The sequence below is a fragment of the Aethalodelphis obliquidens genome, unplaced genomic scaffold (assembly GCF_003676395.1).
Source record: "Aethalodelphis obliquidens isolate GAN/ISIS:26980383/991018 unplaced genomic scaffold, ASM367639v1 scaffold10, whole genome shotgun sequence".
Lineage (NCBI taxonomy): Eukaryota > Metazoa > Chordata > Mammalia > Artiodactyla > Delphinidae > Aethalodelphis > Aethalodelphis obliquidens.
In genome coordinates, this window is record NW_020837954.1 from 8,344,002 (window position 1) to 8,369,415 (window position 25,414).

At 36.2% G+C, this 25,414-nt stretch overlaps 1 protein-coding gene across 9 annotated transcripts in view; it reads left to right on the forward strand.

Moving 5' to 3' along the window:
* Positions 1 to 25,414, forward strand: part of NUBPL (NUBP iron-sulfur cluster assembly factor, mitochondrial) — a 252,379-nt gene that overhangs the window by 100,867 nt on the left and 126,098 nt on the right. For 7 of the 9 annotated variants that reach the window (XM_027111029.1, XM_027111034.1, XM_027111033.1 and 4 more), the window contains 2 exons: positions 2,615 to 2,654; positions 2,741 to 2,831. In XM_027111029.1, the coding sequence (XP_026966830.1) occupies positions 2,615 to 2,654; positions 2,741 to 2,831 (131 nt within the window). Of the gene's footprint in view, positions 1 to 2,614; positions 2,655 to 2,715; positions 2,832 to 25,414 lie in introns of all 9 variants that reach the window. The other 2 variants (XM_027111026.1, XM_027111030.1) reach the window with 2 other exon arrangements.

The following is a 25,414-nucleotide window of genomic DNA, read 5'->3' on the forward strand; positions in this document are numbered from 1 at the left end:
TTTCTTATATAAACCATGCCTGTATGCTTTATCATAATTTTAAATTTCAGTCTCTTTAAAGAGGAGAAAGAACCTAAAGAACATATGATAAAACATATCTACCTCCATACTTCTTTTCATCTTTTAAAACCAAAACACCCTATCCATTAAACAATAGCTCTCCATTGCTACTTTCCCCTCCCTCTGGCAAACACCATTCTACTTTCTGTCGCTGTCATTTCGACTACTTTCAGTATCTCATATAAGGGGACCATACAGTATTTCTCTTTTTGTGTCTGACTTATTTTACTTAGCAGTGTTCTCGTGGTTCATCCATGTTGTAGCATATGTCAGAATTTTCTTCCTTTTTAAGGCTGAATGCTATTCCATTGCATATCTATACCACGTTTAGCTTATCCATTCATTCATTAAAGGACCCTTGGGTTGTTTCCACATTTTAGGTATAGTGAGTAATGCTGCTGTGAACATGAGTGTACAAATATCTCTTCAAGACACTGATACCCTTCAATCTTTTTTTCTTCCCTGCTTTCAATTCCACCAAGAAGTGGAATTGCTGGATTGTATGGTAATTCTATTTTTAATTTTTTGAGGAACTCATATTATTTTCCATAACATTTCCATTTTACATTCCCATGAACAGTGCACAAGGGTTGCCATTTGTCTCTATTCTTGCCAACTGCTGTTATTTCCTGTGGTTTTTTTTTTTTTTTATGGCAGCCATCCTAATAGTGTGAGGTGGCCTCTCATTGTAATTTTGATTCACATTTCCTTAATGATCATTGATGTTGAACATTTTTTCATGTGCTTATTGGCCATTTGTATATCTTCCTTGGAGACTTCCTTTGCCCAGTTTTGAATTTTGTTGTTGTTGTTGAGTTTTAAGAGTTCTCTCTATATTCTATTCTGGGTATTAATCTCTATAAGATATATGATTTACAAATATTTTCTCCCATCCTTTGGGTTGCCTTTTCACTCTGTTAATATTATCTCCTGATGCACAACGTTTAAAACCTTTCATGAACTCCAATTTGTCTATTGTTGCTTTTGTTGCCTATGTCTTTGGTGTGTATCCAAGAAATCCTTGCCAAATCCAATGACGTGAAGCTCTTGCCCTATGTTTTCTTCTAAGAGCTTTATAGTTTTAGCTGTTACATTTAGGCCTTTGATCCATTTTGAGTTAATTTTTTGTCTGTGGTGTTAAGTAAGGGTCCAACTTCATTCTTTTGCATGTGTATATACAGTTTTCCCAGCTTTTCCCCCAGTGAATGATCTTGGCCTCTCTGTGAAAAAATCATTTGACTGTGTATGTGAGGGTTTATTTCTGGTCTCTCTATTCTGTTTCACTGGTCTATATGTCTGCCTTTATGCCAGTACCACATCGTTTTGATTGCTGTTGCTTTGTAGTAAGCTTTGAAATAAGGAAGTATGAGTCCTCAAGCTGTGTTCTTCTCTTTCAAGATTGATTTGCATATTTGGGATCCTTTGAGATACCATATGAATTTTAGGATGGATTTTTTATTTCTGCAAGAAATATTACCTTGATAGGGATTTTGATAGGGATTGCACTGAATCTGTAGGTGGCTTTGGGTAGTATTGACATCTTAATATTAAGTCTTCCAGTTAATGAACATGGCATACGTTTTCGTTTGTTTATGTCTTCTTTAATTTCTTTCAGCAATGTTTGGTAGTTTGCATTTTGCAAGTCTTTTACCTCCTTGATTAAGTAAATTCCAAAGTATTTATTCTTTTTGATGCTGTTATAAATGGGATTTTCATAATTTCCTTTTCAGATTGTTCATTGTTAGTATATAGAAATGAACTGATTTTTGTATTTTGACTTTGTATCCTCTACTTTACCAGATTTATTTATTAGCTCTAATAGTTTTTTGTGGAACCTTCAGGGTTTTATATATAAGATCATAACATCTGTGAAAAGAGAAAACTTTACTTCTTCCTTTCCAATTTGGATGCTGTTTATTTATTTTTCTTGCCTCATTGCTCTGGCTATAACTTTCAGTATTATGTTGAATAAAAGTGGCAAAAGTGGGCATCCTTATCTTGTTCCTGATCCTAGAGGAAAAACTTTCAGTCTTTTACTATTGAGTATGATGCTTGCTGTGGGTTTTTCACATTTGGCTTTTATTATGTTGAAATACAAAATACAGTTTGTTACTTTTTTTGGATTCTTATACTTTTCAAAAATTTCAAGTAAAGAAATAACTGTGTGTGTGTGTGTGTTTGCAAATATACATGTATACACATACTAGATAAGCATATGTATATAATTTATTTATCGATATATATGAATAAACCTGGTGGACAAAATCACTTATTGAGGTTATTTTTTAGAACATTTGAAAATAGTAGATGAAGTGTTTCTTAATAAAACTATATTCCATCTATTTTTAGATGTTGCACCCATTGGGTGTATTAGTTGTATGCTTTGGTATAATGTTTAAACTGTTGCAAATTGAGGTGAATTAGTTGGAAGTGAAAGACTAGCAATGTGAGTAGCTTATTTATATTTTTAATTTGACACTCTTTGATAAGAAAATGCAATATGTTTATGTATAATGACTTACTCTTCTAAAAGATGTTTTTTTTCTTATTTCAGGTAACTTAATGCGGCCTCTTTTGAATTATGGTATTGCTTGGTAAGCATATCTTTTTTACTTTATGTTACTTTTCAGAATAATATTAACTTATATAAATTAGTTGTATTTTTGGTTTCCCATTGCAGTATGTCCATGGGCTTCCTGATTGAAGAGACTGCACCCATTGTTTGGAGAGGCCTTATGGTAATGTCAGCCATTGAGAAACTGTTGAGGCAGGTAAGAAAATTGCATTAAGCATCATTTTATTATCGGCACACTGTGGTTAATATTTTTTGATTGGAGAGTCGTTAAAATTTGCAGTCAGGTTTGAGATGTTTTGCAAAAGAACCCAGTCAATATACTGAATTTATAATGAGGTGTGTGGCGCCAAGACCAACTTTCACTGTCACATGATTGAATCTTTCCCGTTGCTTATTAGTACTAAAATCTAATGTCTTATTTTATATTATTCTGTTTCTCTGTTCAGACTCTGTTGAGTCTACATCAAGGCAAGGAAATTTATTTTATAAGTAATCTGCCTTCGTTAGATTTATGGTTAATTTCGTAGTGGCCAATATTGAGTTATAACGGCAGTGTAGAAATTCCTTAGATGTAGAAAAAATTCTATAAACCACAGTGCTTATGATTAAAATTGCTTCAGAACAAAATGAAATTTTATTTTACTCTGAGTACATATGGCTACATATTTATTTATATAGTATCTGTCCAATCAACTTGAATTTGTCCTTAAGGAAAAGAGCAGTTGATTGGATAATCTAAAAATATCAGATGAGCTCTATGTTATTTATAGGAATAAATTTTATTTTTTCTTAGTAACTGTGAATTTATAGTTAATTATGTTCTAGGTAAATATTATAAGTACTTTGGATTTTCTCCACTGACTTATAACAATTACGCCTTATTTATTCATGTTTTACTTTGGGTCAGGCACCATGCCATAGGCTGGCAGTTCTAATCATACATATTCCTATATTCATTTCCAGTTGTGAAAGTAAGTAGATATAATATGTCTTGAACTCTGAAACTCTTCTTTTTTCATTGTAACATCTTGTCTTTTTTCTGCTGCTTGAGTTCTGATAAATGTGCTCTTTGATCTTTGGTCCCAGAATCCTCCTGTCTTCTCAGCACATTTAAGTCTCTTGGCTGCATTTCTTCCTCTTTCACACTCAGATCCCATAGTTGGTTATTTCAGTTATACTCCTGACCCCATCCATTCCAGTTCCTTTGTGATCTTGACCTTTATTTCTGTGGATTAAGCCAGGATTTTTTTTTTCTTTAAGGAAATTCTAAAACAATATTTATTCAGTTTATAATTAAAGTTAGAGTCAATGGAAATCTGGAAACACCAGAAGGAGAATTTTGATTTTAATATTGTCAACTGAAAAAATTGTGCAACCTGTAAGTTGAGAATTATGTTTTATTTGGCGGACAAAACTGAGGACTTCATCCCAGGATGCAGTCTCTCAGGTAACTCTAAGGGACTGCTTCGAAGAGGTAAGGGAGGGGCCAGGATATATAAGAGTTTTTGAAGCAAAGACAGGTAGTCAGAACATCAAAAGATTACTGTCAATTTAAGAAAATCACATATCTCAAGTTAAGGAATTTAGTGCTTCTCTATGTATGGGAGGATACAAGAGTTTGGGCTCATTGAAATCATTCCTTTGATATCTGGGGCCCTCAGTTATCTGGGGCCAGTATCCTGTGCTTTCTCATTCTGAGTTTCCTCAGGGTACACCATCAGGGGTGACTGCAGCAGCTGACTGCTAGATGGGGGACATTCTGTTTCTATCCTGAGTTCCCTCAGGGCTAACTCTCAGGGAGGCGGTAATGTGATGGCTTGATGGCTGCAACATCCTTGTTTACTGATATGGCAGGCAACATTTTCTCATTGACAATATTTCCCGCCTCCTATGTTAGTGTTAGAATTCTCAACAGGAAATGATTCAGAATTCCTCCTAAGTCTTTATGGATGGCCACAAGAAGATGGAAGTACTTCCGCTTTCCACAGTGATCAGACACTTAGAGATCCAAGTCAGTGAGAAGAGACACAGAAGTCCAGGCCAAGGGTTGGTGTTCCTAGCTCAGAGATGTAGAATCCCCATAGCCCGTGCCCAGCAAGGGGTGAGTAAGTTCTCTCTTTTCTGTCCTTTTTAAATCTCAGGGATCCTTTTAAATCTCAGATTCCAACAGGTGACAAAAGCATCTGCAAATGAGCCCCTGAGCCTGGAAGAGAGAGAGCAAGTGTGTAACTGCCCTCAGGAGAGGGGCAAAGGGAGTTTCCCACAGAATGAGATTAAACCTGACAGTTTGAATAATTAGGCAGCAGAAAGACTGCACCTGAAGGTCACACTTAGATTTAGTACCTGCTTTTATAAACAAAGAAAACTTTTTGAGACCAGAGGTGAGAAGATCAAAAGTCTGAAGGAACCAGAAGTATATTATTTTTTTATTTGGTGGGGTGTTGGGGAAGGGGAGAGGAGGCAGGATGCCAATTCTGTATTCTCAGTGTCCCACCATAACCCAGCCTTTTGTATCTACTGCTGAATATTGTTGGAGAATGTAGAATACTTGTGTTAATTGCTGGCATCATACATTTTTGATTTCTGAGTTTAGCCAGGCTCTCAGCACTTCAATCATCTGATTTAATTCATTATTCTTTTAACATTTATTAAATGCTCAGCTTAAAAAATATTTAGAGGGCTTCCCAGGTGGTGCAGTGGTTGAGAGTCCGCCTGCCGATGCAGGGGACACGGGTTTGTGCCCCGGTCCGGGAAGATCCCACATGCCGCGGAGCGGCTGGGCCCGTGAGCCATGGCCGCTGAGCCTGCGCGTCCGGAGCCTGTGCTCCGCAACGGGAGAGGCCACAACAGTGAGAGGCCCGCGTACCGCAAAAAAAAAAAAAAAAAAAAAAAGTATATATATTTAGGGAATTTCGTAGTTTGGCAGAGGACCTATTGGAGATGTGGCGATTTGACTTGCTGGCACATAAATCATATAAAAGTTACAGTTTATTCTGACAAGTGCTGAAGATACATTTTTAGCAAACATACTACAAAATATCAGAATGAATATCAGGGGCGAGAAAATGAATCCATTACTTATTTTATTGGGATACTAGAGGATACCTAGAGTATCCTCTAGGATATTAGGATATTGGCCTGCATGTTTGCCATACAATCTTTTGTAAAGTTGCTTCTGTCATCTGCACATTTTAATAGGAGCTGAAAGCTGATATTTTTGGATCATACCGTGATCAGTGCTAATCATCTGAGCTATTAATTAAGGAGTGTTTTTTTTTGCTTTAGAAAGCAGACCAGCATTTGGTAAATTTAGCATCCTTTATGAAAATATAGTAGCTGGATAGATGCTCTATATAGCAGTGGATTGTGGAGGGTACCTGGTTCATTGGCTGATTAAAAAAATTGAATATAACACATATGTAGAAGAAGGTACAGATCATAAGTGTCCAGATAGATGGATTATCCCAAAGTGAAAACACCTTTATACTCATCATTCAGGACAAGATAAATAGAATACCAATGTTCCAGAAGCTCTTCTCCTGTCCCTTCCCAGTTACTATCTTGTGGGGAGATGATAAATACTTGTGGTAGGTCTGCCATCTTGAACTGGAATCTTTTTTAAAGTTTTTTTCCCTCTTTCTTTTAATTTATTGAGTTAAACTTATACATATAATAGGATTCACAGATCTTATATATGGAGTTCAGTGATTTTTGATAAACATATATGACTGTGTAACCATACCCCAATCAAGATAGAGGACATTTCCATGCCCCTAGAAAGTTTCCTTGGACTCTCTTGTAGTCAGTCCCACACCCATAGGCCATGATTGTTGTGATTTCTGACACCATAAATGAGTTTTACATAAATGAGTTTTACATGTTCTTATACTTCATATAAAGGGAACCTTATAGTATAGAGCCTTTTGTATCTGGTTTCTCTTTCTTAGTCTAATGCTTTTGAAGTCATCCTTGTTGCATGTATCAGTAGCTGAGTCCTTTTTATTGCTGAGTAGTATTCCTTTGCATGAATATAACCTAATATTGTTTTAGCTGTTCTTCTGTTGATAGACATTTAGGTAGTCTCCAGTTTTTGGCCATTATGAATAATGCTGCTATAAATACTTGTACAAGTGTTCATAAGAGTTCCAGTTGTTTCACATCTTTGTCAATGTTTGGTGTGGTCATTCTGTTCACTGGTGGGTATAAAATGGTATCTTCTGATGGTTTTAATTTGTGCTTCCCTTATGGTCAATGATTTTAAGCCCCTTTTCATGTGCATGTTAGATATTGCTGTATCTTCTTTCATGAAGTGTATGTTCAAGTCTTTCACTCTTTTTTTTTTGGCTCATTTTTCTTCTTGTAATTGAGTTGCAAGAGTTTTAATATATTCTGGTTATGAGTCCATTGTCAGGTACATGTATTGGGAATATTTCTCCCAGTCTGTGGCTTGCCTTGTGATGAGCTGAAGTTTTAAATTTTCGTGAAAGCCAATCTATTCCCCCCCTCCAATTTTTTTTTTTCTTAATGCTTAGTACTTTTTCTGCCCTCTCTAAGAAATCTTTGCCTGTCTACCCCAAGGTTGAGATTCTTGTGTATATTTTTACCTTTAAGATTTATAGGTCTGGCTTGTATATCTGGAATTAATTTTTTTGTATGAAGTGAGATAATGATCAAGGTTTATATTTTTTCATAGTTGTGTCATAATAGGAAATATATTTATTCTTTGTCCTTGGGTCCTGACACAAAGCTCCTAAAACCCTTGGAATTTCCTGAGTGATACGATTGTCCTTTGTCATTCGTAAGGAGCCTCGTTTTGAGCACACCTGCTAGTTCATGCTAGTGAGGTGACTTGGGATAGGACCCCTAGATAGCCTCAGGATGGGACTGGTCACCAGCAAGGCCAAGTATTTAGAGGGTTAGAACTTTCAGCCTCTCCTACTGACCTCTGGGAACGGGAAGGGGGGTGGGCTGCAGATTAAACTCTATGAAAATTCTTGAACAACAAGATTCGATGAGCTTCTGGGTTGTAAAACACGTCCACATGCTGGGTGGGTTGTGTACTCTGGTTCCATGGGGACAGAAGCTCCTGTGCTCAGGGCCCTTCTGAACCTTGTATTTACCTCTTCATCTGGCTGTTCATCTGTATCCTTTATAATACCCTTTATAATAAACTGGTAAATGTAAGTAAACATTTTTCTGAGCTCTGTGAGCTGCTCTAGTAAAATACAGGCAAACTCAGATATTGTGGGTTTGGTTTCAGACCACCGCAGTGAAGGGAATATCACAATAAAGCAGTTGCATAAACTTTTTTGTTTCCCAGTGCACATGAGAGTTACGTTTCCATTATACTGTAGTCTATAAAGTGTGCAATAGCATTATGTCTAAAAAGAAAAAAAGTACATACCTTAATTAAAATATACTTTCTTGCTAAAAAGTGTTAACCATGATCTGAGCCTTCAGCAAGTCATAATCTTTTTGCAATAGTAACATGAAAGATCAGTGATCACAGATCACAATAACAAATATGATAATGAAAAAGTTTGAAATATTGCAAGGATTACCAAAATGTGACACAGAGACACAGTGAGTAAATGCTCACTTGGAAAAATAGTCCTGATAGACTTGCTTGATGCAGGGTTGCCACAAACCTTCAATTTGTAAAAGATGCAATATCTGTGAAGTGTGATACAATGAGGTGTGCTTTCAATTGAACCTGAGGAGGGGGTCATGCGAACCTCCCATTTATAGCCAGTCAGCCCAGAAGCACGTGTAATAGCCTGGACTTGTGATTGGCATCTGAATTGGGTGAAGTCTTGTGGGACTAAGCCCTTAATGTATGGGATCTGATGCTATCTCCAGGTAGATAGTGTCAGAATTGACTTAATTGCTTGGCGGTGTTGGAAAACACACATTATAATAGTTTATCTAATTGTTCTAGCACTTTGTTTAAAAGACTTCCCTTTCCCTATTGAATTGACTTCATACATTAGACAAAAATCAATTAAGCATATGTGTATGGGTCTATCTCTGGACACTGTGTTGTGTTCCATGAATAGTTTAATCCTTAGAGTAGAACCATACTCTCTTGATGATTGAAGCTGTATAGAAGGCTTAATATCAGAAAGTGAGAGTCCTCCAACTTTGTTTTTTCTTAAGATTGTTTTGACTATTCTAGGTTCTTTTACATTTCTGTATAAATTATATATTCAACTTACCAATTTGTGTAGAAAAGCATGTTGGTATTTTCATTAGGATAGTATTGAACTATCAGTATAGATCAGTTTTGGGTGAATCGAGATCCTGACAACATTGAGTCTTCTAACTCCGAGCGTGGTATGTTTCTACATTTATTTAGATTTTCTTTAATTTCTTGGAGTAATATTATATAGTTTTCAGTGTATAGGTCTTGTAATTCGTTTGTTAGATTTATCTTAAGTGTTCTTTGATGATATTGTAAATGGAATTTTTTTGGGGTGTTTAATTTCAAATTGTTTACAGTTAGCACATAGTACATATACTATTGATTTTTATATATTAACCTTGTATTCATAATTTTTCCAAATTTGTTTTCAAGTAGTTATTTAGTAGCTTTCTTGGTACCTTGTATGCACATGATTATATTGTCTGCAAGTAAAACAGCTTCATTTCTTTCTTTCCAATCTATTCTTTTCATTTCGTTTTCTTGTCTTCTTATTGAACTGTCAGTACAGTGTTGAACAGAAAAGATGAAAGCAGACATGCTAGTCTTCATCCAGATATTTTTTTCTTATTTGATGATATTTATTCTCTTTACCAAGCTGTACAATAAAAGGGAAATGTCACATCTAGTGACATTAACATTAAATATTTCTTCATTAAGAAAGATGATAGCGATTGGTTCAAATTGGCAGAGTAGAAGGATGTGCTCTCACTTCCTCTTGTGAGAACACTGGAATCACAACTAACTGCTGAACAATCATAAACAGGAAAACACTGGAACTCACCCAAAAAGATACCCCACATCCGAAGACACAATGAGATGGTAGGAGGGGTGTAATCACAATAAAATCAAATCCCATAACTGCTGGTGGGTGACTCACAAACTGGAGAACACTTATACCACAGAAGTACAAGAACTGGAATGAAGGTTCTGAGCCCCATGTCAGGCTTCCGAACCTGGGGGTCCGGCAACAGGAGGAGGAATTCCTAGAGAATCAGACTTTGAAGGCTGGTGGGATTTGATTGCAGGACTTTGACAGGACTGGGGGAAACGGACTGCACTCTTGGAGGGCACACACAAAGTAGTGTGGGCACCAGGACCCAGAGGAAGGAGCAGTGACCCCATAGAGACTGAACCAGGGCTACCTGCTAGTGTTGGAGGGTCTCCTGCAGAGGCAGGAGCTGGCTCTGTCTCACCGTAAGGACAAGGACACTGGCAGCAGAAGTTCTGGGAAGTACTCCTTGGCGTGAGCCCTCCCAGAGTCTGCCATTAGCCCCACCAAAGAGCCTGGGTAGGCTCCGGGTTGGGGTCGCCTCAGGCCAAACAACCAACAGGGAGGGGACCCAGCCCTACCCATCAGCAGACAAGTGGATTAAAGTTTTACTGAGCTCTGCCTACCTGAGCAACAGCCAGATCTACCCACCACCAGTCCCTCCCATCAGGAAACTTGCAGAAGCCGCTTAGATAGCCTCATCCACAGGAGCAGACAGCAGAAGCAAGAAGAACTACAGTCCTGCAGCCTGTGGAACAAAAACCACATTCACAGAAAGATAGACAAGATGAAAAGGCAGAGGGATATGTACCAGATGAAGGAACAAGATAAAAATCCCAGAAAACCAAATGAAGTGGAGATAGGCGACCTTCCAGAAAAAGAATTCAGAATAATGATAGTGAAGATGATCCAGGACCTCAGAAAAGAATGGAGGCAAAGATCGAGAAGATGCAAGAAATGTTTAACAAATATCTAGAAGAATTAAAGAACAAACAAACAGAGATGAACAATACAGTAACTGAATTGAGAAGTACAGTAGAAGGAATCAATAGCAGAAGAACTGAGGCAAAAGAACGGATAAGTGACCTGCAAGTCAGAATGGTGGAATTCACTGCTGCAGAACAGAATAAAGAAAAAAGAATGAAAAGAAATGAAGACAGCCTAAGAGACCTCTGGGACAATATTAAAGGCAATAACATTCACAATATAGGGGTCCCAGAAGGAGAAGAGAGAGAGAAAGGACCTGAGAAAATATTTGAAGAGATTATAGTCAAAAGTTCTCTAACATGGGAAAGGAAATAGCCACCCAAGTCCAGGAAGTGCAGAGAGTCCCATACAGGACAAACCCATATAGAAACATGCCGAGACACATAGTAAGCAAATTGGAAAAAATTAAAGACATAGAAAAATTATTGAAAGCAGCAGGGGAAAAATGACAAATAACATACAAGGGAACTCCCATAAGATTAACAGCTGATTTCTCAGCAGAAACTCTACAAGCCAGAAGGGAGTGACATGATATACTTAAAGTGATGAAAGGGAAGAACTTACAACCAAGATTATTCTACAACCAACCTATAACCTACAACCAAGATTATCTCATTCAGATACAATGAAGAAATCGAAAGCTTTACAGACAAGCGAAAGCTAAGAGAATTCAGCACCACCAAACCAGCTGTACAACAATGCTAAAGGAACTTCTCTAAGTGGGAAACACAAGAGAAGGGCCTACAAAAACAAACCCAAAACAATTAAGAAAATGGTAATAGGAACATACATATCAATAATTACCTTAAACATGAATGGATTAAATGTTCCAACCAAAAGACACAGGTTTGCTGAATGGATACAAAAAAAGACCCATATATATGGTGTCTACAAGAGACCTACTTCAGACCTAAGGACACATACAGACTGAAAGTGAGGGGACAGAAAAAGATATTCCATGCAAATGGAAATCAAAAGATACCTGGAGTAGCAATACTCATATCAGATAAAATAGACTTTAAAATAAAGTATGTTGCAAGAGACAAGGACACTACATAATGATCAAGGGATCAATCCAGGAAGAAGATAAACAATTACAAATATATATGCACCCAACAGAGGAGCACCTCAATACATAAGGCAACTGCTAACAGATATAAAAGAGGAAATTGACAGTAACACAATAATATTGGGGGAGTTTAACACCTCACTTATACCAATGGACGGATCATCCAAACAGAAAATTAATAAGGAAACAGAAGCGTTAAATGATGCAATAGACCAGACAGATTTAATTGATATTTATAGGACATTCCATCCAAAAACAGATTACACTTTCTTCTCAAGTGCGTACGGAACCTTCTCCAGAAGAGATCACATCTTGGGTCACAAATCAAGCCTCGGTAAATTAAAGAAAACTGAAATCATATCAAGCATCTTTTCTGACCACAATGCTAAGAATTAGAATTCAATTACAGGGAAAAAAACACAAACACATGGAGGCTAAACAATACTTTACTAAATAACCAAGTGATCACTGAAGAAATCAAAAGGGAAATAAAAAAAATACCTAGAGACAAATGACAATGAAAACACGACGATCCAAAACCTATGGGATTCAGCAAAAGCAGTTCTAAGAGGGTAATTTATAGATATATAAGCCTACCTCAAGAAAGAAGAAAAATCTCAAATAAACAATCTAACCTTACACCTAAAGGAACTAGAGAAAAAAGACCAAACAAAACTGAAAGTTAGCAGAAGGAAAGAAATCATAAAGATCAGAGCAGAAATAAATTAAATAGAAACAAAGAAAATAATAGCAAAGATCAATAAAACTAAAAGCTGGTTCTTTTAGAAGAATAAACAAAATTGATAAACCATTAGACAGACTCATCAAGTAAAAGAGGGAGAGGACTCAAATAAATAAAATTAGAAATGAAAAAGGAGAAGTTACAATGGACACCGCAGAAATACAAAGCATCCTAAGAGACTATGACAAGCAACTCCATGCCAATAAAATGGGCAACCTGGAAGAAATGGACAAATTCTTAGAAAGGTATAACCTTCCAAGACTGAACCAGGAAGAAATAGAAAATATGAACAGACCAATCACAAGTAATGAAATGGAAAGTGTGATTAAAAATCTTCCAACAGAGAAAAGTCCAGAACCAGATGGCTTCACAGGTGAATTCTGTCAAACATTTAGAGAAGAGTTAACACCCATCCTTCTCAAACTCTTCCAAAAAATTGCAGAGGAAAGAACACTCCCAAACTCATTCTTTGAGGCCACCATCACCCTGATACCAAAACCAGACAAAGATACCAGAAAAAAAGAAAATTACAGACCAATATCACTGATGAATATAGATGCAAAAATCCTCAACAAAATACTAGCAAACAGAATCCAACATTACATTAAAAGGATCATAGATCATGATCAGTGGGATTTATCCCAGGGATGCACGGATTCTTCAATATATGCAAATCAATCAATGTGATACACTATATTAACAAATTGAAGAATAAAACCATATGATCATCTCAATAGATGCAGAAAAAGCTTTTGACAAAATTCAACACCCATTTATGATAAAAAACTCCAGAAAATGGGCAGAGACGGAACCTACCTCAGCATAATAAAGTCCATATATGACAAACCCACAGCAAACATCATTCTCAAGGTGAAAAACTGAAAGCATTTCCTCTAAGATCAGGAAAAGGACAAGGATGTCCACTTTCACCACTATTATTCAACATAGTTTTGCAAGTCCTAGCCACAGCAATCAGAGAAGAAAAAGAAATAAAAGGAATACAAATTGGAAAAGAAGAAGTAAAACTGTCACTGTTTGCAGATGCCATGATTCTATACATAGAGAATCCTAAAGATGCTACCAGAAAACTACTAGAGCTAATCAATGAATTTGGTGAAGTAGCAGGATACAAACTTAATGCACAGAAATCTCTTGCATTCCTATACACTAATGATGAAAACTCTGAAAGAGAAATTAAGGAAACACTCCCATTTACCGTTGCAACAAAAAGAATAAAATACCTTGGAATAAACCTACCTAAGGAGCAAAAGATCTGTATGCAGAAAACTATAAGACACTGTTGAGAGAAATTAAAGATGATTCCAATAGATGGAGAGATATACCATGTTCTTGCATTGGAAGAATCAATATTGTGAAAATGACTATACTAACCAAAGCAATCTACAGATTCAATGCAATCCCTATCAAATTACCAATGCTATTTTTTACGGAACTAGAACAAAAAATCTTAAAATTCGTATGGAGACACAAAAGACCCCAAATAGGCAAAGCAGTCTTGAGGGAAAAAACCGGAGCTGGAGGAATTAGATGCTCGGGCTTCAGACTATACTACAAAGCTACAGTAATCAAGACAATATGGTGCTGGCACAAAAACAGAAATATAGATCAATTGAACAGGATAGAAATCCCAGAGATAAACCCACGCACCTATGGTCAACTAATCTATGACAAAGGAGTGAAGGATATACAATGGAGAAAAGACAGTCTCTTCAGTAAGTGGTGCTGGGAAAACTGGGCAGCCACATGTAAAAGAATGAAATAGAACAATCCCTAACACCATACAGATAAATAAACTCAAAATGGATTAGAGACCTAAATGGAAGACCAGACAGTGTAAAACTCTTAGAGGAAAACATAGGAAGAACACTCTTTGACATAAATCATAGCAAGATCTTTTTTGATCCACCTCCTAGAGTAATGGAAATAAAAACAAAAATAAACAAATGGAACCTAATGAAACTTAAAACCTTTTGCACAGCGAAGGAAAGCATTAAGAAGACGAAAAGACAACCCTCAAAATGGGAGAAAATATTTACAAACGAATCAGTGGACAAAGGATTAGTCTCTAAAATACATAAACAGCTCATGCAGCTGAATATCAAAAAACCAAACAATCCAATCCAAAAATGGGCAGAAGACCTAAATAGACATTTCTCCAAAGAGGACATACAGATGACTAAGAAGCACATGAAAAGCTGCTCAACATCACTAACTGTTAAGAGAAATGCAAATCAAAACTGCAATGAGGTATCACCTCACACCAGTTAGAATGGGCATTATTAGAAAATTTACAAGCAACAAATGCTGGAGAGGGTGTGGAGAAAAGGGAACCTTTTGCACTGTTGGTGGGAATGTAAATTGATTCAGCCACTATGGTGAACAGTATGGAGGTTCCTAAAAAACTAAAAATAGAATTACCATATGAGCTTAGCATTCCCAGTACTGGACATATACCCAGAGAAAACCATAATTCAAAAAGACACATGCATCCCAGTGTTCATTGCAGCACTGTTTACAATAGGCAGGTCATGGGAGCAACCTAAATGCCCATTGACAGACGAATGGATAAAGAAGATGTGGTACATAATATACAATGGAATATTACTCAGCCATAAAAAGGAACGAAATTGGGTCATTTTTAGCGACGTGGATGGATCTAGAGACTGTCATACAGAGTGAAGTAAGTCAGAAAGAGAAAAACAAATATCGTATATTAACGCACATATGTGGAACCTAAAAAAATGGTATAGATGAACCGGTTTGCAGAGCAGAAAGTGGGAGACAGATGTAGAGAACAAGCGTATGGACAGCAAGGGGGGAATGCGACAGGGGGTGGGGATGGTGGTGGGATGAATTGGGAGATTGGGATTGACATGTATACACTTATGTGTATAAAATGGATGAGTAATAAGAACTGCTGTATAAAAAAATAAATAAAATGAAATTCAAAAAAGAAAAAAGAAGAAAGATGATAGCTGTAGGTTTTTATTGATGCCCTCTATCAGGTTGAGGAAATTCCTTTCTGTTTCTTTGTTTGCTGAGGAGCTTTTATCTCGAATGGGTGTTGAACTTCTTCAAATGCTTCTTTTTTTCATTTATTGAATGATCATGTGGTTTTTCTCATTTATTCTATTAATGTGGTAATTTATAATACATTGATTTATTTTCTGATCTTAGACCAAACTTGCATTCCTGAGATAAATTCTCCTTGGTCATGATATTTTAATTACAATAAATAATAGTATACTTACTTTTAATATGTTGCTGGATTCAATTTGCCAGTATTTTATTAAGGAGTTTTAGATCAATATTTATGAAGAATATTGGTTTCTAAGTTGTTTTTCCTGTAATGTCTTTTTCAGGTGTTGTATGAGAACTATCTTGGCCTCATAAAATGCATTTGGAAGTACTTCCCTCCTCTTCTATTTTGTGAAAGATTATTAGCTTTGGTTTAAAGTTTGTATTTTGTGGAGTTTACCAAGGAAACCTAGAGCTGGAGTAGCACTTCCCCTTCTCCCCACCACCCTGCCCTCAGTCACTGTGGGTGGGGATGTTTCTGAGGACTAATTCTATTTAGAGCTTTAATTTCATCTTGTTTCAGTTTTCTTGAGTTTTACAGGAATTTGTTCATTTCACCTGATTTGTAGAATATATACATGAACTTTGTTCATAGTATTACCTTATTACCTTTTCAGATAGGATATAGGATGTAGCCGTGTTCCCTCTGAATTCCTAATATTAGCAATTTGTTTTTTCTGTCTTTTATTCCTGCTTTTTCTTGCTAGGGATTTTTCAATTTTGTTAATTTTTTCAAAGGATCAACTACTGGCCCTTTAAGATTTCGCTATTTTATGTTTATTTCTTATTTCATTGTTTTCTGGTCATAGTGTTACTATTTATTTCAGGTTTTTTAAAAAAATAAATTTATTTATTTTATTTTTGGCTGCATTGGGTCTTCGTTCCTGTGCGCAGGCTTTCTCTCTTTCTCTAGTTGCAGTGAGCGGGGGCTACTCTTCATTGCGGTGTGTGGGCTTCTTATTGCAGTGGCTTCTCTTGTTGTAGAGCAGCGGCTCTAGGCACATGGGCTTTAGTAGTTGTGGCATGCACGCTCAGTAGCTGTGGCTCGTGGGCTCTACAGCGCAGCCTCAGTAGTTGTGGCGCACAGGCTCAGTGGTTGTGGCACACGGGCTTAGTTGCTCCATGGCATGTGGGATCTTCCCAAACCAGGGCTTGAACCCGTGACCCCTGCCTTGACAGGTGGATTCTTAACCACTGTGCCACCAGGGAAGCCCTACTTCAGGTTTTATTTGCTCTTTTTTTCTATCATCTTAAGGTAGAAACTTAGGTAATTGATGATAAGCATTTCTTGTTTTTTAATGTATGTAGTTATGGCTATAGATTTATCTCTAGTCATTGCTTAGAATCCTGCAAATTCTGATATGTTTTCATTGTCAAACAATTCAAAATAATTTCTAATTTCCTTTTCTTTTACCTGTGGATACTTGTAGTGTGTTGCTTAATTTCTAAACAGTAGGGAATCTTCTTAATAACTCAATGGCATTGATTTCTAGTGTAATTTTGTTTTGGTTAGAGAATTTACTCTCTAAGATATCAGTCTTTTAAAATTTTTTGAAACTTATTTTATGGACCAGCATGTGATCTGTCTTTGTGATTGTTCCATTGTGCTTTTAGAAAGAATGTGTATTTTTCAGTTGTTGTGGTTAATGTTCAATGAATATCATTTAGGTCAGGTTGACAGTGTTGTTCAAATGTTTCATATCATTATTGATTTTTTTTTTGTCTAGTTATTCTGTCAGTTAGTGGGAGAGGAGTGTTAAAATCTCCAGCTGTGATTGTGAATTTGTTCATTTCTGTATTTTGTTTTTTGCTTCATATATTTTGAAGCTCTAATCACCTGTTTAGAATTGTTATGTCTTCCTGGTCAATTGACCTTTTTATTTTTATGAAATGTTCCTCTTTATCTCTGGTAAATGCTCATCTTGAAGTCTACTTTATTTGATACTAATGTAGCCACATTAGTTTTCTTGTGCATACTCCGTTTCCAGAGAATATCTTTTTTATCTTTTTACTTTTAATCTTCTATTTCATTATACTTAAGGTGGATCTTTGTAGACAACATTTAGTTGTGTCTTGGTGTTTTATCCAGTCTGAAGTCTAATTAATAATCTTTGCCTTTTAATTTGGATTGCTTAATCCATTTACACTTACTATAATTATTTATATGGTTGGGTTTAAGTCTGCCATTTTACTTTTTTTCTCATTTGTTCTATCTATTTTTTTCTTCCTCTGCTTTTCTTTTACTGTACTCTGTTCAATTAATGAAATATTTCTTGAATTCCATTTAAATTCTTTTATTGGCTTTTAAACTAAACCTCTTCCTATTAGTATTCAGTGGCTATTTTAGAGCTAATAATATGCTTTCTTTTCACAGTCTTCTTAAGGTTTATATTCTTAATCACATGATTAATTACTTTCTAACAGTATTGTTCCATTTATTGGGTTGGCCAGAATGTTCATTTGGGTTTTTCTGTAAGATGTTATGGAAAAACCCGAACGAACTTTCTGGCCAACGAAATACCACCTCCCATTCTGTGTGTATTGTTGTGATATATTTTAAATACATATACTTTATTAAATCTCACAATACAGTGTTATAAATTTATTTAAATAGTCATCTTTTAAAGAAATTAAGAAAACAGTGTTTCATATTTACCCACAACTTTGTTTTTTCTGTGCTTTGCATTTCCTTAAATCTGAGTTTCATCCATTTTCCTTATCCTGACGAAGTTGTTTTAGTCTTTTTTTGTGGTGTGGGTCTCCTGATGAAGAGTTTTTTTAACTTTTATTTGTTGGAAATGTATTTATTTTCTCTTCATCTTTTCAGTGCATGTAGAATTCTGTGTTGGCATTTTTTTCCTTCAATCTTTTAAAGGTGCTGTTCCATTGTCTTCTGCTTTTCATTATTTCCAGTAAGAAATCTGTCATCATTTCTGAATTGTTCTCCTGTGGGTAATATGTCTTTTTCCTCTGGCAGCTTTCATGAATTCTTTTATATCTGTGTTCTTTTTATCTGCCTACCCCTTATATGTTGGTGTTCTCCACAATTTATGTTCATAGCTCAGTAGCTAAGGGCATGGACTATGGAGCCACATCTGCCTGAGTCCAGTCGCTACTGCACACCTAATAGCTGCATATCCTTGGGCAAAAACTTCTCTGGGCTTTAGTTCCTTATGTATATAATGGGGTGAATGGTAACTACTGCACTGTGAAGATTAAATGAGTTAATATGTGTAATATGCTTAGACAGCATAGTAAGTGTCACATAAATGTGCCCTGTTGTTATTGTATTTTATCAGTCTTAACACAAATTAGATTTTTTCCATATGTTAACATTTCTCAAATCGGGATGCATCTTTCAAGTGATGGCTTCTTAGAATTCCTTTATCAGTGGCTTGAATTCTGGTTCTTTCAGAGATGTTTTGTGTTGTGCCTCCATTCACGTGGGACATTTTCAACCTGAGGCAACTTTAAATAGAATTCTCTGTTAGAGGTTTTTGGGACCACTCAGGTGGTAAGAATTCAGATTGAAAAGCTCCATGTGTACCAATTTCTGATTTACTGTCTTTAGGTAATGTTTTTCTGCCTTCTGCCAGGGCCTGGAGAGATGCACGTTTCCTTGAAATTTATTTCTAACTTGAGGACTTATATTTTATTTACCTTTAGTTTAAGAGAGTTTAGTCTTTTGGGGTCCCTACTTTTTGTAGGCTTCTTCTATTAGACTCCTTCTCATCTTAGGTGTTTTTCCCTCTTTTCTTGCTACATAAAATAATGATACATCTTATAATAAGTAGGGTATTAGATTTGTTGATATTAGGTATTATTATTATTGTTGTCATCACCACCATCCTCCCTGAGACATCTCTTCTACTTTCATGACTTGAATTATATTAATTATAGTAACAGAAGAGTAATGAGTTGAAGACTTCTCTTTGGTTAATATTCGTAGTTTGGGGTGGTGATTTTGTGAGGAAAAGGATTTAGTAAAGAGGAAAAAAAGTAGTTCAAGTAGGAAAAGGACTAAGGATACTAATGTCATAAAGATAAAGTGTTTGCAGCCATGTTTTTCCAGTATATCTGCATATTAGAATCATTTGGGAATCTTTTAAAATTTTCAAATTTCAGGTCACACTCCAGACAGATTAAATCATGAACTCTTGGTATGTAAGCCAGGCATCAGCATTTTTGGAGCTTTCCAACTGATTCCAGTGTGTGGACAAGTTTGGGAACCATTGGTTTGTAGAGTTTTAAGAATGATACGTCAGTGAGAATGAGGATTGAAAAAGGGCAAGGAATAGTAAATGCTAGGTAGCCATTTGTGATCCTTTAGTAGAACAGTGAATGAAAAAAGTCAGATTATAGGGGTTTAAGAATGGATTTTTTTTTTTTTTTTATAGCATGACCTTGGAGGTGGAGGTGTATTCTGCTCATTATATAAAATAGGCCATTCAGGGGGGTGGGGAAAAGGAATGGAAAATAGGATAGAAGCTTAAGGAGGAATGGTATCAAATGAAATCCCTTTTCATTTGTTTTCCAAATGGGACAGCCATACCTTTTCCAAGGTATAGGATACAGTGAAGAAGGAAGGGATTATTGAAAGAGGAATATTATGAAAGAGGCAAAAGGGAATGGAGTTAAAATGGGGTTATGAATTATTTTTGGAAACTAAGTCTCTAGTTCCAAGTTTGGTGAGTAGAATGGAAAGAAGAATAGATGGGGGAACCCCATCATACCTGACATGAAAAGAGGTTAACCAAAATTGTTTTTTCCTTGATCTTCTCAGTGGAAGGAAAAAGATAGTGAGTTTACTCAATAGAGCAAATTTGGTTCACAAATTTCAGTATTCATAAAAATTTTCTGGAGAGCTAGTTGAAAATTCAAATTTGTAGCCTTTCTGTTGCACTCCCCCACTTGAATACTTTCCTTCAGTAGGTCTGAGGGAGGGCCAAGGAGTTTGCATTGTTAACAGATTATCCCAGGTGAGTCTAAATTATGCTGGTGGTTCTGAAATCAAGCTTAGGCATACTATGGGCCAGAGGCAGTGCTTTTTAACAGGTTTCAGAGCAATAAAAAAAAGATGAAGAGACAAACGATCCCTGTGTAATAGCAAAGGCCCACTGGATGCTAAATATTATGATATTTTAGATTTGCTGGATTTTTGTGACTCTTTAGCAGCTCTCTGAAGCCTGAAAGCTGCCATGGGCACACCTGTTGTTGGATCCAGGAATGGCATGGCAGAAAGGCCAAAGGGGAAAAACATCCAGGGCATTAATGAAGGAAACATTGAATTCAAGGCCTGGTTTCCTGGAAGACAGGTAGTCAGGAGGGATCAGGAGGCTGTGTAAAATTGGAGGCATCACATAATTGGAAATCATCTGTTGTGGGGAAGAAGTGATTCAGTAGCTTGGGAGGAACAGGTGTAAAAAGTAACAGATAAATTGATTTTGTTTAGGGAAGGAGGGACATTAGACAAGTTGGACCTTTCTTTCCTTCCTTCTTTTCTTTCCTTCCTTCCTCCCTCCCTTCCTCCCCCCCTACCCCCACTTTCCTTCCTTCTGACTTTGGAAATGTGGTATTGTTGAGGAAAGGCAGGTTTCTATTAAAGTGAGAAAAATGTCAAGGATCAAATTATCTCATGGTGGGGTGGTAATAGGGTTGCTAGATAAAATGCAGGATGTACTTAGTTAAATTTGAATATCAGATATACAGCAAATAATTTTTCAGTATGGATATGTCCCAAATATTGTTTGGGACATACTCACACTAAAAAAGTATTCATTGTGTATCTGGTATTCAAACTTAACTGAGTTAGTGTCCTCTACTTTTTTTTCTCTTAATTTTTCAAAAAATTTTTATTGGAATATAGTTGATTTAAAATGCCGTGTTAGGGACTTCCCTAGTGGTGCAGTGGTTAAGACTCCACCTGACAGTGCAGGGGACACAGTTTCGATCCCTGGTCTGGGAAGATCCCACATGCCGCAGAGCAACTAAGCCCGTGCACCGCAACTACTGAGCCTGCGCACCTAGAGCCCGTGCTCTGCAGCAAGAGAAGCCATCGCAATGAGAAGCCCGCGCACCCCAGGGAAGAGTAGCCCCTGCTCACCACAACTGGAGAGAGCCTGCTCAAATCAACAAAGAGCCAACGCAGCCAAAAAAAAAAAAAATGTTGTGTTACTTTCTGCTGTACAGCAAAGTGAATCAGTTATACATATACATATATCTACTCTTTTTTAGATTCTTTCCCATATAGGTCATTACAGAGTATTGAGAAGAGTTCCCTGTGCTATACAGTAGGTCCTTATTAATTAGCCATTATATATATAGTAGTGTGTATGTGTCAACCCCAATCTCCCAATTTATTCCTCCTCCCCCCTTCCCCATCCCCGCTACCTGTCTCCCCTGGTAACCATAAGTTTCTGTTTTACATCTGTGACTCTGTTTTGTAAACAAGTTCACTTGTACCATCTTTTAGATTCCTTATATAAGTGATATCGTATGACATTTGTCCTCTGTCTCACCCACCTCACTCAGTATGAGAATCTCTAGGTCCACCCATGTTGCTGCAGATGGCCTTATTTTGTTCTACTTTTATTTGCTGAATCTGGCAACTTTAGTGGAAATGATGTTTCATAAGACACAGGTAAGAGTCAGGCTGGGAGAAGGTAGTCACGGTGGTGGAGTGGAACTGAATTGTTTGAGAATAAAAGTATGAAGTAGTATCAAGGGAACATTATTTAGCTGAGAGTGGCAGGTATGAATAATTGAAATGGGGTGAGCATCAGAGTGGGAGATGGGGCAAAGAATTATATTAGGATAGGGGAGCTCTGCCAGGAGCATTCTTTGTAATTTTGTGAAGGAAGATAGTCTGTCAACTTCTTTTACCAATGTCTGCAGCTTCTTCTGAAGGACAACTTATTTTTCTGGATACAGAAGCAGTTGTATAGGGAGTCTCATGGTTTCAGTTGCCAATGTCTAGTAATTTATCTGCATAATATCACCCCACCTCCTTCCAACCTCATCTGCTAAAAGGAAGGGAAGAGACTGATGAATAAATATGTTGATGTTCATGAACACTTCGTAATACATTGCAAAAAAGCATTCCAGCCTATAAAAATAGAAGTTAAACTTTATGATCGATTAGGAAAACTAGGCAGATAAATGTTAGAATGTCATTTTGAGTACTAGATTGATGGGTATGTTTTTCTTTTTATTCTCCTGATTTTGGGAACAATTTCCTTTTATTTTCCATTTTGACTTTAGATAATTAAAGGCATAAATATCTAGTACATTTCACTCAATGAATAACTAATAGTTTAAAATTTTTCTGTTATTTGTTAAGATTCCTGAGTAATATTTTTTGCCTTTAAGTTGTGCTTGACGTAAATGTAATTAAGTTTACTCAAATGAGGAAGTGTTAGAATCTTTGACTTTAAAAATGCAGGATATTGGAAAAATAATTTTAGTTACTAGAAGAAGAGTATGGAAAGGAAAACTTCAAAGGCTAGTCTGGTGTCAGCACCTGCTGTGGTCACAGTGTAAACCCTGGAGGCCAGGGATTTTGGCAGCAGTTTCAGTGCTTTTAGTTCATTCTCCAGTATCCCCAAATGTGAAGCAGATGCCAGTTTCTTCTCTAGGGCTCTGATAATGGCATATAATGAGTTGGTTGTTTCCTAGCAACTAAAGAAGCAGTTTCACTTTAGCTGATCCTGCAATAGGAATGAGACATTTTCCCTTGATAGTTGGTATTAGTGATTTCCCTGACAATGGAATTTCTGAATAAGGAATGTTCTCAGCCTTTGGTTTCCTAAAGAATTTTGCTTTTGAGTGTGGGCTAAGCTCTGCTTAATCTTGTATAAAATGAAAAAAATTTCTTGAGCCCCCTAAGTACCTCTCATGGGAAGAGCCAAAAGAGCTTGATACATCATTTCTCAAACGGCAAGTGATTATACAAGAAGCTATAATGGGTGTATTTTTCCCAGTGTTTAACAGTATAATTAACAGCCAAATTCTTTTCTGTATTTAATGTTGGAGGCAACAGAGGTTTATTATGTACTGGCCAACGTGCTTTAGAAATATATAAGAAATTTTTATTACCAGTGCCATTTCAATATAAAGTCAATATAACAAAAACATATTTTCTAATCTATAACCCACTTGATTTCAAACAGTATTCTATATACAAAATTATTATTACACCAATTATTATAATAGTTCGCTTTAAAGTAAACTTTTGAACAATTTAATGTTTAACTTTAAATAATTACTAATTAGTTGTAAGGCATCTGTACTTAATTGGAGCATATCTAAATCCTTCTTATTTGGCAGTGGTAATAGATCAGAGGTCTTCTGATTCTTAAGATATATGGAGGCATGAGAAAATGACTTTAAATGACCTTTTCTTTAGTCATTCATAGTTTAAACAGTTTCTAAGGAAATTATGTTTTCTTCTTTTGACATTAATACCTAATATAAATTACCTCCCTCATTCAGATTTATAGTATGATATATTAAATTTCAGAAGTTCCCAGACACTTAGACAAAGAGATAAAATATTAAGTGATGTTCTGAAGATAATTAAGTTAGCCATATCTAAATATACCAAAGAAATTTATTGCCTTGCATGGAAAAGGTTTTCAGACCATGCACTAACTGTAGATGAAGTTATTGAATGTTTTCCTTGTCACTTTTGGGCATCTGACCTTATTCATTTCTCTCTATGATTTTTGCATCACCAGGTACTTAGCAGTCTCATATTTAAAAAGACTTTATTAGGCCTCCATGAAGCATTAAAGAATAAAGAACACTAATAAATTCAGTTGGACAGGATAGTAGTCTTTCAGGCACCTAAGACAAAATTTTTCCTTAGAAACTCTTTAAACATGAGGCAGAGTTTCTATATAATATCTCAGTTACTGCTCTTGGATTTCTTTGGGACCTTAATCTGAGGCGACAGAGTCAAGCATGTTAAGCCTAGTTTTGAATTCTCCTTTCCCTTTTAAAACTATAGATTAGTCAACAAGGAAATAGAGATATAATATAACTAAAGCCTAGTTCTTTGAAATACTTTTCTGAGGCAGTATTATCTAGTAAATAGCTCAATTTGATTAACCTAACAGGGATTTCTTTTGATCACTGCATTTATTCACTCATTATTTATTGAGTTGGCATCAGATAATTATCGTTGTACTTTTAAAATATGATTGGACTTTTTTGTCATCTTCAGCAGCAGATATTTAAGTGGCTACTTACTATGTTTGGGCCATTGGTTAGATGCTGAGGACCAAGGATATGTAAGATGTAGTTCCAACTTTCAAAATGTCAAAGCTTTTAGTTACAGACCTACTTTTGACTTGTGGTCATAAGCAAAATGTTTAGAATGTTAGAAATTTTGATGGTTTTCAGATATTGTTTTATAGTGTTTTGTTTAAGGCAATCAAAGTTGGAACTTAGAGGAGAAAGCTGAGTGTTACATAGCGTTGACCATTCAAGTTGGTGGTATTGTTACAAGAGACCAGATTTCACAGATTCATTTAGGTTCCATGTCACAGAAGGAACCCTGCAGTCACATTGAAAGGGAATAAGTTCTCAGGAGTTAGAAATGGCTTATGAATATAAATTGCTGGTTATTTCCTTCTACTTAAAATGCCCTTCTTTTTCTGCCAGTCGTCAGAGATGAGTTACATGAGTTCCTCCAGCTCACAGTGATGATTGAGTTCTTATATATGCAGCTTTGAATATTGTAATTTATTTTTGCACGTTGTTATTGTAGATATCTAAGACAGAAAGCTATTACAGTTCTCTAGACGGGCACCAACTTCCCTAATCCCCCACCCCAAGCCATTTATGCAAATTTCTCAAGCGTTAGAGTAGATCTAACGTGTCATTACTTCACCAGTGTGCTGGTGTCTGTT